Here is a 13172-nt window from a genome sequence, read left to right on the forward strand (position 1 = left end):
AACCGCACAACTTACAAAACATGGTAGAGATCTCTCTTCTCTTTTCTTTTTCTCTCTCTCGCTCTTTTTTTAATGATCTCCTCTTTATTTATTTATTTATTTTCACACACACACACACACACACACACACACACACACACACACACACATATATATATATATATATATATATATATATAATCTGAACCATATGCTTATTGATAAAGCTGACAATGTCCATGCCATTTACTCTCATGAGAAACTTTGTCAAAAGCTATCTGAAAATCTACATAATTGCCTCAACCACTCACCTTTATCGACATGTTTATTCATGGCTTCAAAGAAATAAAGCAGATTGGTGAGGCAAGACTTCCCTTGGCTGAATCCATGCTGACTCTGTCCCATTAAACTATGTTTGTCTATGTGTTCCGTAATTTTATTCTTTATAATAGTTTCCACTATTTTACTTGACACTGAAGTCAGGTTTAGTGATCTATAATTTCCAGGATCACCTCTGGAACCATTTTTAAAAATCGGTGTTACATTGGCCACGCTCCAATCTTCAGGTATTAACGGACAATTTTAATGACAGGTTACAGATTACTAACAGCAGATCAGCAATTTCAAGTTTGAGTTCTTTTAGTACTTTAGGTGTGTGCCCATCTGGTCCAGATGGTTTTGTCGATTTGGCTCAATAGGTCTTCCAGGTTCACCTTGATTTCTTTTAGTTCCACTGGTACAGGTAGATTTCTTCTATAAAGACCAAAGCAAAGAATTCATTCAGTCTCTCTGCTGTGGCCATGTCCTCACTGAGTGCCCCTTTTGTTCCTTCATGATCTAATGGTCCCAGGATTCACTTACAGGCTTTCTGCTTCTGATGTACCTGAAAAAGTTTTTGGTGTAAGTTTTTGCCTCTGCCTCAAGTTTCTCTCCACATTCCCTTTTAGCCTTCTTTATGAATGCTTTGCATCTAATTTGCCATTGCTTATGTTGCTTCTTATTTTCTTCATTCAGGTCCTTTTTCCATTCTTTGAGGGATATTCTTTTAACTCTAATAGCCTCTTTCACTTCACATTTTAACCATGCTGGCTGTCGTTTGCTCTTCTCCACCATTGTAAATACGTGGAATACGTCTGGTCTGGGCTTCCAAGATGATATTTTTAAACTGTTTATGCCAGATTTATAGTCCTAACCTTTGTGGCTGATCCTTTTAGCTTCTTTTTAACAATTTTCCTCATTTTATCATAGTCACCCTTTCGAAAATTAAATACTGCTACATCATGTCGTTATCACTGTTTCCCAGTTGACCCAACACCATTGCCTCTTGTACTATGGCCTACATTGCATTAAGGACTATATCTAAAATAGCTCCCCCTCTTGACGGTTCCTGGAACACTTGCTTCAAGAAGCAGTCTTTTGTTACATTAGTAATTTTATCTAGCGCTCTCTTATGTAACATTTATCCAGTCAATATTGGGGTAATTTAAATTGCTCATTATTATATACTGTTGCCCAACTTGCCTGCTTTTCTAATTTTTGTAAACATGTTTTCATCTGTTTGGTCTGTCCTGGTGGACGTTAGTAGAGCCCTACCAGTATACTCCTTCCCTTCACTTATGAAATTTTTATCCATAAGGATTCCACGCTGCTACCTGTTTCATATAGAATGTTTATTTTGTTTTACTCAATTCTCTGTTTAGCATATAATGTAACCCCCCTCCAATTTGATCCACTCTGTCATTGCGATATAATTTGTACCTTTGTTAGCACAATGTCCCTTTGATTGTCCTCCTTCCACCAGATATCTGAGATGCCTGTTATATCTACCTCTTCATTTAGTGCTATGTACTCTAACTCTCCCATCTTATTTTTTACGCTTCTAGCACTTTTGTATACAGACACTTGTGTTTATTCCTTGCATCTGCAAGCTGCTTAGAAGTTGACGGGGATAATTTGCAGCCTTTACTTTGCTCTCACTTTAAACACTCCTGGCTTTCTTTCACCATTGTTCAAATCTCTCCATATGTCCTGTTTCAATAATATCCTTTATGGATACTCTACACTGAACTATGTGCTCCTGGGTGACTATCAGTTCCCCCCCCCCATTTTAGCTTAAAAGCTGCTATATCTCCCATTTAAATGTTAGGGCCATCAGCATGGTTGCATCCTGATTGAGATGCAGTCTGCCCTTTAGGAATAGGCTCTCCCTCTCCCAAAATGCTTTCCACTTACTACACGTGGAATGGAGAGCATTTTCAAAAATGGGTCATGTGCATGGATGGAGATCATTTCTGTAAATGCTACCCTGGAGGATCTGGATGTCAGCTTTATACCTAAGAGCCTAAATTTGGTTTCCAGAACCTACTTCCCATATTTTCCTATGTCATTGATACCCACAAGACAGCTGGTTCCTCTCCATCTCTATATAAAATCCTATCTTAGTGATGCATGAGGTTCACAATCTTCGCACCAGGCAGGCAAGAGACCAGGCGATCCTCACGTCCACCAACCACCCAGCTGCACCCGCATAGCTAAGTGGACAAAATTAGGACAGCTTTTGAACTGTCCTAAATTAATCTGCATAGTTATTCAGGTGCCGGCACTGCATATCTCTGTTACCAACATAACTGCCAGCTCCTCCCAGACACTGTCCTCTACACCACCTCTGACGTACAAGTCAGAGGCAATATTCAGTAGCACTGTCCTGTTTAGTGCCACTGAATATTGGGGGGTTGGTGGCCACAGGTGGTTTAAGCAGGCAGGAGCCTCTTCTGCCTGCTCAAATTGCTTTGAATATCAGCTGGATAGTTTCCCTTCTTACAAGGTCCCCACTAGGGACTAGATTCTATATATCATGCCTAAAAATTTGGCACCTAAATGAAATTTGCCTAATCGAATGTCTAATGATTGAACAACAACATTTGTTCTAACCCTTTGCGAGAGCATAATGCATCCGCTGGTGGGCAGGTCCTGACTACAAGTTTACTTCCTACTTCATCACCAGGATGATGCTGTCCTCGGACTTATGTACAACATCCCTGTAGGTCTCTTCTGTGCATCTCATTGTCTCCCTCAGCTCTTCCAAGTCTTCTACTCGATTTGCAAGAGAACGAACTTGTTCTCTGAGAGCTGGAAGCTCTTTTCATCAAGAAATGTGTGGTAGGTCCAAGGATTCCAGGCTTTGTTGTTTTCTAAATATCTCCCTTTTTGTCACTGTTTGAGCTCATACTCTGCCAGGAAGGGAAATATTTAATCACAGCAGCGTGCATATTTTTTTCTGACATTGCACGCTTTTTAATGCAGCAGTAATTTGATTGATATTTGCTTGCAAAATTGGGAGGCATAGTTTTTGTGTTGGGCAACTATGCGTTGGCTTTAATCCAAGATCAATGCATCAACTCCCTCAGCCAGGAAGAGAGCTCACATGATGAGAGAGAGCAAACTTTGTAGGGAAAAAATGTGCAATAAAGAAGAGGGGGCCAAAGAAACGAGAGGCACTGTAGGAAAAATGGAGAAGATAAATACAGAGTTACGGGAGTGTTGTAGTGATATAAGGAGCTGAAAAAAGAAAAGTACTATGATTAATAGGATTAAACAAAAGAAATATAATAGAGGAAACAGCACAGAGAGAAGGTATTGGGAAGGAATAATGGAAAATATCCAGTGTACTTGAATGTAACTCACTTTGAGATACTACTCAAAAAGGTGTGATCAAAATCTAAATAAATAAATAACATATACTCCTGGATTCTATATATCGCACTGAGATTTCCATGTGGAAATCGAAGCGTATTCCATAACAATGCGCATAACCTAATGGATTAACAAGCCAGTCAGTGCTGCTAATTGCCAATTAACAAGCAATTATTGACACAAATTGGCATTAATTAGAATTTACACGCAGAATTGTGTAGGCGTGTTCTATAACGTGCTGCGCATAAATTCTAAGTTGCATAGTTGAAAAATGGACGTGGCAATGGGTATGGAATGGGCAGGTCATGGGTGTTTCTAAAATCTATGGCCGTTGTTATAGAATATACCCAGTCTACACCTAATTTAGGCGTTGGCATTTACACCTGGTTTTACTTGGCATAACTGTCTCGACTAAACTTAGTCATGCGTATGGGCGCTTGTCGTATCCTATAAACCGTGCAGAAATTTTGGCTTATTCTACAAAGTACACCTAAATTGAGGCGTACTTTGTGGAATGCGCTTAGGCGAATTTCATTTTGGTGCCAAATTTTTAGACATGATATATAGAATCTAGTCCATAGTGGGGACCTTGTAAGGAGGGAAACTATCCAGCTGATATTCAAAGCAATTTAAGCGGACAGAAGAGGCTCCTGCCTGCTTAAACCACCTGTGTCCTTAAACCACCTGTGTCCACCAACCCCCCAATATTTAGCTGCCTGGCTTCTGGGATTTAGTCAGGACGCTGCTGGAATACCACCCCTAGTTCGGTTATGATATCATGAGTTACCAGGTGGGTCCGGCCTGGCACGTCAGTAAATACATCTTCATTCTGGCATACCAACCTCTCAAAGTCGTCCTTCTGTGAGTCAGAGAGCTGGTTGCCAAATTGGACTTGCAAGGGTCTGGAGTCTATTGGAACCTCTGGCCCAAAGTCGTCTCTTTGAACTAGGGCTGCCATCATGGGAACCCACTTCTTCAGCAAGTTGATGAGGAAAACCTTCGCCTTGTCCCTCTTATCAGGTTGTGCCACCCTATAGTTAACAGGTCCTATTCTTTCCACCACTTCATAAGGACCTTGCCACTTGCATAACAATTTACTTTCAGAATAGGGTACATAAGTAATGCCACACTGGGAAAAGACCAAGGGTCCATCAAGCCCAGCATCCTGTCCATGACAGCGGCCAATCCAGGCCAAGGGCACCTGGCAAGCTTCCCAAACGTACAAACATTCTATACATGTTGTTCCTGGAATTGCGGATTTTCCCCCAAGTCCATTTAGCAGTGGTTTATGGACTTGTCCTTTAGGAAACCGTCTAACCCCTTTTTAAACTCTGCTAAGCTAACTGCCTTCACCACGTTCTCCGGCAACGAATTCCAGAGTTTAATTATGCGTTGGGTGAAGAAACATTTTCTCCGATTTGTTTTAAATTTACTACACTGTAGTTTCATCGCATGCCCCCTAGTCCTAGTATTTTTGGAAAGCGTGAACAGACACTTCATATCCACCTGTTCCACTCCACTCATTATTTTATACTAGTAAAAAAGGCCCGTTTCTGTTTTAAAGGAAACGGGTGCTAGCAAGGTTTTCCTCCGATTGTGTATGTTTGAGAGAGTGTGAATGTGCAAGTGTGTGACAGAGAGTGAGACTGGGTGCGAATGTGTGTGTGAGAATGAGAGTATGTGCCAGGGTCCCCCCTCTCTCCCAATTCCAGGGTCGCCCGCCCCCCCCCCCGGTATGTCTCCCATTTGCAGGGGTGTCCCCCCCCTCCCTCCCTCCCTTCCTCCCAGTTGCAGGGTCCCCACTCCTCCCATCCTCCCTTTTTCCCAGTTGCAGGGTCCTCACATTCCAAATTACTGGAGTCTCCATCGAAGCCCTCTCCAGCCCATCCTAAACTGGATTTCTATATGTGGGATATAGACCGTAGAAGCCAGCCCAGCATCGGCCTTAGTTTTTACAGCCAGAGTTGCCATCTAAGCACCTAAACAAAGCGGGAAGGTCTCTCAAAATTGGTCATGAAATAGTCCGGGTCATCTTTTGGCGCCATTATCTTTAATAAAGAAATCGAAAAGGTCACTGACAGGCTGGATGCCTTCGCAGCTATCCCAGCTTAGACCTGCGAGCTCTGTTGTAGCTTCACAAGCTTCTGAAACACTTGCTGCTGCACTTGTTGTTGCTTCTATAGCTGTTGCCACTGTTCAAGATGCGAAAGCATAAATTGTTGTTGTAGCTATTGCTGTTGCTGCTGGCCCTCCACCAAGGCTTGGAGTAACCTCTACATATTTTCACTGTAAGCGGCCCAGGCCACACAGTACACCAGAAAACAAAATAAAAGCCTGCCTGTCTGGCACTAGCTTTTCATCCCCTCTAACTAGGGCAGGGCTAAGCCCTTTTGCCCAACGTCCCAGCGTAGTGCTGTTACTAGGCCCAGTGCCTTGAAGGTAAATAAGAACAACAAACATAGTTTGAAAAGTCTATATGCGAATGCTAGAAGCCTAAGAAATAAGATGGGAGAGTTAGAATATATTGCACTAAATGAAAAATTAGATATAATTGGCATCTCTGAGACCTGGTGGAAGGGAGGATTACCAGTGGGACGCTGTCATACCAAGGTGGATCGAATTGGTGGAGGGGTAGCATTGTATGTTAAGGAGGTCCTTGAATCAAACAAATCGTGTAATCCCTATGGATTGAAATTCCATGTGTAAAGTGGGAAAGGATAGTGATAGGAGTGTACTACCATCCACCTTAACCAGGATGAACAGACAGATGTAGAAATGTTATCATAAATTAGAGAGGCTAACAAACTGGACAACACAATAATAATGGGTGATTTCAATTACCCCTTTGTATTGATTGGGTAAATGTAACACCAGGGCATGCTAGGTAGGAAAAATTCCTTGACAAAATCAAGGACTGCTTTATGGAGCAGCTGGTACAGGAACCAACAAAAGGAAAACTTCTAGACTTAGTCCTTAGTGGAGCGTATAATCTGGTGCAGAATGTAATGGTGCTGGGGTCGCTTGATAACAGTGATCATAATATGATCAGATTTGATATCTGCTCTGGAGTAAGTACACACAGGAAATCCATTTAACTTTCAAAAAGGAGACTATGATAAAATGAGAAGAACAGTGAAAAATGAACTTAGAGGAACATCTGCAAAGGTCAAAAATGTATATCGTGCATGGATGCTGTTCAAAAATACTATCCTGGAAGCTCAGGCCAGTTTTTATTCCATGTATTAAAAAAGGAGGAAGGAAGGCCAAACGACAGCCAGCATGGTTAAAAAGTGAGGTGAAGGAAGCTATTAGAGCTAAAAGAAAATCCTTCAGCTAATGGAAGAAGGATCAAACAGAAAATAATAAGAAATAGCAAAAGGAATGTCAAGTCAAATGCAAAACGCTGATAAGGAAGGCAAAGAGGGACTTTGAAAAACAGAGTGCGTTGGAGGCAAAAACATAGAGTTAAAACTGTGGTAAAAGGGGGCCTATGTGTGCAGCAAACCAGCATGCCGACGCCACCGCACCTTGGTAAAAGGACCCCTATTTGCAGTATTGCATTTTTTTCACCAAGACTTAACATGCTAGTATATTTACTTTTTAAGATCATGCTTTTAGGGGCCCTTTCACTAAGCTGCATCAAGCAGCTAGCATGCCTTTTACTGTGTATTAAAACAGCCAGCATTGCAAAAAATTCACACTAGCTGCTTAAAATGGGAATAGGTGGTACATTTGTATAACTGGGGTGATGCGGAGGAGTGGATAGTGGTGATGGCTAGTGCTTGAAGCAGTAGTGCACGTTATTTGTCATGACTCCTAATGGCAGAGCTGCATGTATCGTCACCTCAAGAGGTAGTGTTAAGCATAGCTGCCCTATCTGGAGTCCTGTAGCATGGCTGTTGTACAGGAATTACAACAGAAGTATGCCCCCCTCCACATTTCTGACCCCACCCACCCGGTGTTGCGTGCCCCACTCCCATCAGATCCTCCTCCCTGTCCATTAACCACTATCTTAAAGCCCTACCCCCCCAGAGCCTGACCTTTCCATATCCCCCTGAACCTCCTTGAGACCCACCTTGGGTCACCACTGGTGGTCTGTTGGGCCTGGATGGGAGTGATCCCTCATTGCTCCCACCCACATTTGCTCTCGAATTCAGAATGGAACCGAAGACCTCTATCAGCACTCTCACGGTACTATTGGTAGGGAGTCATCTTTCCATATTAAGAGTGGAAGGAGGCCCCCTAGTGGTACTAGGGGGGACTACTGTTAATGGTCATAAGCACCGTTTTGCATCCTGGCATAGACTTGAATGGGAACAGAGGTGGATCACTCTCATTTGGGCCCATTAGACTACCAGTGGTGATCCCTGAGTAGGTCCTGGGAGGGGTGTGGGGAGGGTCAGCTCTGGAGGACTGGGCTTTTTGTGAGCAGAGTTTGAGAATGGGTAGGAGATCGTATGGGAGGCTTGGTATGCAATGTCAGGGGGACCATGGGGCATGATTGAATATGCAGAGGAGGGTGTTGGGGAGGAGGTATGGGAGGTGCAGGAGTAGGTTTGGGCATGAATTGGAGGTGTGGGGAGGATTGTGGATGCAGTGCTGTGATCCTGTTATTTTATTTTGTGTGGGCCCATGCCATGTCACATGCAGTGGCTGATAGTGCAAGTTCTTCCATGCTATCTGCTACTGCATGTAATGTGGTGCCCATGTGATAAGTGTCTGCCGTGCACTCACCATATATTAATTTTTTTTCCTTAGTGTGCAGTAATTGCAATAACATACCACAATTCAGTAAAAGGACCTCTTAGTTTAAATATTTGTGATATGTTATTTTTATTTTGGAGGATTTATTTCTTGTGTTATATTGTAAGTTGTTTTGAGCTTTAATAAAGAGCAACTAATAAGCCATCATAAGTAAACAAACAAACAAATGAATAAATAAAAAAGGATGCAAGGCAAATAAAGCACTAGGTCTCGTAACACTGACTGAAAAACCTTTATCTGTTTAGCTTCGCCAGGCAAGAAGAAGACAGAATGAAATCTTGGCAAGAATCCAAGCGGCTATTGTGCATATTCCAAAGCCAACTACAGATCGTACTTTAAAGGCTGTCGAAGCTCGGAAAATATTAAAAAAGAAAAAAGAAGCTGAGGTCAGTTGTAAAACATCATATTTTTTCTATTAAAAGGAAGTATGAAATGAAGGAAAATGTTATTAAGGCTAGAGGAAGGACTAGTTGAACTAGGTGGTTGCCTAGAGCGCCATGATTTGGCAGGTGACAACAGCACTGCAGCAGGATTGGATTCACATCAGTCCATGTGCGAGTGAAGAGTGCTTCTTATGGGCCTGACCCACAAGACCAAGAATGTAAGGCACCAGCGAACGGAATACCTAATTTGTTCCCCCTTCTGGGTGTCATATTATATCTGTACATACCCTTTGGTCAGAAGCCGATGCTTCTGTGGTTGTGGGGGGGGGGGGGGGGGGACTGTTTGATCCACTGCCGCTCATTCCCAAGCTGTTTTTGGACTAGGCCACTGGAAGAGATTATAAATGCATAATTTTTAATTTTATATATTGTGAGGAAGGGAGGGGAGAGAGTTGGCACAAAGCTTGGCAACTTTTTCTATAAGCCTTTGGGTAGGCTTACCGCTCATGTGTGTCTGTTCCCATCTTCTGCTGTCACTTGGGACCTCCTTAATCTAATGTTTTCTGTGAAGCTAATTAGATGCGTTTTCTGTTGCAATTGCCTCAGAACGTAAAACTTGTTAGAAAAGTTTTTAGTTCATTCTGTAAGCCCTGTCACAGTTGTGTGTGTGTATGTTTTTTTTTAAGTTCCTTACAGTTTTCAAGTTTTATTTCTTTTTCATTTATTTCAATTTATATTCTGCTTTTGTGTACTACTACTACTACTATTTAGCATTTCTATAGCGCTACAAGGTGTACGCAGCGCTCCACAAACATAGAAGAAAGACAGTCCCTGCTCAAAGAGCTTACAATCTAATAGACAAAAAATAAAGTAATCAAATCAATTAATGTGTACAGGAAGGAGGAGAGGAGGTTACAAGTGGTTACGAGTCAAAAGCAATGCTAAAGAGGTGGGCTTTCAGTCTAGATTTAAAGGTGGCCAAGGATGGGGCAAGACGTAGGGGCTCAGGAAGTTTATTCCAGGCGTAGGGTGCAGCGAGACAGAAGGCGCGAAGTCTGGAGTTGGCAGTAGTGGAGAAGGGAACAGATAAGAAGGATTTATCCATGGAGCGGAGTGCACGGGAAGGGGTGTAGGGAAGGACGAGTGTGGAGAGATAATGGGGAGCAGCAGAGTGAGTACATTTATAGGTTAGTAGAAGAAATTTGAACAGGATACGAAGACGGATAGGGAGCCAGTGAAGCGACTTGAGGAGAGGGGTAGTATGAGTAAAGCGACCCTGGTGGAAGACGAGATGGGCAGCAGAGTTTTGAACCGATTTGGAGAGGGGAGAGGTGACTAAGTGGGAGGCCAGCAAGAAGCAGATTGCAGTAGTGTAAATGAGAGGTGACAAGGGTGTGGATGAGGGTTTTGGTAGGGTGCTCGGAAAGAAAGGGGCGGATTTTACGGATGTTGTAAAGAAAGAAACGACAGGTCTTGGCGATTTGCTGGATATGAGCAGAGAAGGAGAGAGAAGAGTCAAAGATGACCCCAAGGTTTTGAGCTGAGGAGACAGGGAGAATGAGAGAGCCATTAACAGAAATAGAAAACGGGGGGAGTGGTGAGGTGGGTTTGGGGGGAAAAATGAGAAGCTCGGTTTTGGTCATGTTTAATTTCAGGTGGCGTTGAGACATCCAGACAGCAATGTCAGACAAGCATGCTGAAGCTTTGGTTGGATGCAAGGTGAGATATCAGGGGTAGAAAGGTAGATTTGGGAGTCATCAGCATAGAGATGGTAGGAAAAGCCATGTGATGAAATTAATGAACCAAGGGAAGAAGTGTAGATAGAAAAGAGGAGGGGACCAAGAACAGAACCCTGAGGTACGCCGACAGGCAGAGGGATAGAAGTAGAAGAGGATCCACCAGAGTGAACACTGAAGGTGCAGAGGGAGAGGTAGGAAGAGAACCAGGAAAGGACAGAGCCCTGAAATCCAAGTGAGGACAGGATATCGAGGAGTATGCTGTGATCGACAGTGTCAAAAGCAGCGGAAAGATCAAGAAGAATGAGGATGGAATAGAGACCTCTGGATTTAGCCAGTAATAGGTCATTGGAGACTTTAGTAAGCGCAGTTTCGGTTGAGTGGAGAGGACGAAAACCAGATTGTAGTGGGTCAAGAATAGCATACTCCTCGATATCCTGTCCTCACTTGGATTTCAGGGCTCTGTCCTTTCCTGGTTCTCTTCCTACCTCTCCCTCTGCACCTTCAGTGTTCACTCTGGTGGATCCTCTTCTACTTCTATCCCTCTGCCTGTCGGCGTACCTCAGGGTTCTGTTCTTGGTCCCCTCCTCTTTCCTATCTACACTTCTTCCCTTGGTTCATTAATTTCATCACATGGCTTTTCCTACCATCTCTATGCTGATGACTCCCAAATCTACCTTTCTACCCCTGATATCTCACCTTGCATCCAAACCAAAGCTTCAGTATGCTTGTCTGACATTGCTGAATGAGGATGGAATAGAGACCTCTGGATTTAGCCAGTAATAGGTCATTGGAGACTTTAGTAAGCGCAGTTTCGGTTGAGTGGAGAGGACGAAAACCAGATTGTAGTGGGTCAAGAATAGCATGTGAGGAGAGAAAATCAAGGCAGCGGCGGTGAACAGCACGCTCAAGTAATTTGGAGAGAAAAGGGAGGAGGGAGATGGGTCAGTAATTAGAGGGACAAGTAGGGTCGAGTGAAGGCTTCTTAAGGAGAGGTGTGACCACAGCATGTTTAAAGGCAGCAGGGACAGTCTCAGTGGAAAGTGAGAGGTTGAGAACGTGACAGATAAAAGGAATAAGAGCAAGTGAGATGGCATTAAGAAGGTGGGTGGGAATGGGATCAGAGGAACAGGTGGTACATTTTGAGGAAGAAAGGAGAAGTGTAGTTTCCTCTATAGTAACTTCAGGAAAGGAGGAAAGGAATGAGGGGAATGAGAGAGAGGGGAACGGACTAGTGGAGGGAGAGGTGGCGAGGTAGAGAATTCAAGGTTTATCTTTTGAACCTTGTCGTGAAAGAATTCAGCAAGGGTCTGACGAGATAATGAAGGGGGAGTTGGGGGAGGGGGCACCTTGAGGAGAGAGTTAAATGTGGTGAAGAGAAGTTGAGGGTTAGAGCCAAGAGAGTTGGTCAGTTGGATATAATAATCCTGTTTGGCGCGTAAAAGAGCAGATTGGAAGGAGGTCAGCATGAACTTAAAGTGTAAGAAATCAGCAAGGGCCCGAGATTTCCGCCAGAGGCGTTCGACGGAGCGGGTACAGGAACGTAGGTAGCGGATATTAGAAGTCAGCCAAGGTTGGGGTTTTGTACGCCTTATAGGACAGGTCATCAAAGGTGCAAGAGTGTCTAAGGCAGAGGATAGAGTATTGTTGTAAGAAGAAACAGCCTCGTTGACAGACGTGGATGGTGCCACAGTAGAGAGGAGGTTTGAAACATGGGAGGATAGAGATGAAGGGTCAATATTGTGAAGATTCCTAGATAAATTAGATAAGATAGGACAGGACTGGGAGGGAGGAGATTTAAGTGTGAAAGTTATAAGATGGTGATCAGAGAGGGGACGATCAGAGGCAAGGAAACTAGAAGGTGAACAGTTGGAGGAGAAGATGAGATCAAAGCAGTGACCATTTTGATGAGTGGGGGAGGTGGAGCATAGTTGGAGATTAAAGGAGGATGTTAAAGCGAGTAACTTGGAAATATAAGAGTTGGAAGGATCATTAGCAGGAATATTCAAGTCACCAAGGATGAGAGAGGGGGAGGAAGGATCATGGAAGAAGGCAAGCCAGGCATCAAAGTCACTGAGAAAGGATGAAAGGGACTTATCAGGGGGACGATAAATGACCGCTATTCGAAGAGGCAGAGGAGAGAAAAGGCGGATAGAGTGGACTTCAAAGGAGGAAAAACAGTGAGATTGAGGTGGAAGAAGGGTTTGAAATTTGGAGGAGGGAGAGAGAAGTAGTCTAACACCGCCCCCTGCGACCAGCAGGGCGAGGAGTATGTTAAAAAAGATAACCGCCATGGCAGAGGGCTGCGACTGAAGCAGAGTCATCAGGGCAGAGCCAGGTTTCTGTTATGGCGAGCAGATGGAGGTGACACGAGATAAAGAGGTCCTGGATATAGGGGAGTTTGTTACAGATAGAGTGGGCATTCCATAGGGCACAAGAGAAGGGCAGGGGGGGGGGGTGTCCAAGATGGCGACTCTCACCCGAGGTTGAACGCTCCAAGAGTTCTGGATGTGAACCTCTTTTCCTTTTGCAACGATAATAATAATGCCTCACACTAAGAGGAAAGGCTTGGTGACGAGTAAACCGCCGGTGCTCCTTACCTCTACGCCCCTCCAGA

At 43.7% G+C, this 13172-nt stretch overlaps 1 protein-coding gene across 1 annotated transcript in view; it reads left to right on the top strand.

Annotated features, from left to right (window-relative positions):
- SPEF2 (sperm flagellar 2) overlaps positions 1 to 13172 on the top strand; it is a gene marked incomplete at its 5' end in the record, with an annotated part of 550273 nt that overhangs the window by 75934 nt on the left and 461167 nt on the right. Inside the window, one exon of the mRNA XM_030191922.1 lies at positions 8682 to 8822. Coding sequence (XP_030047782.1) covers positions 8682 to 8822 — 141 coding nt within the window. The remainder of the gene's footprint in view (positions 1 to 8681; positions 8823 to 13172) is intronic.

The sequence above is a fragment of the Microcaecilia unicolor genome, chromosome 2 (assembly GCF_901765095.1).
Source record: "Microcaecilia unicolor chromosome 2, aMicUni1.1, whole genome shotgun sequence".
NCBI lineage: Eukaryota > Metazoa > Chordata > Amphibia > Gymnophiona > Siphonopidae > Microcaecilia > Microcaecilia unicolor.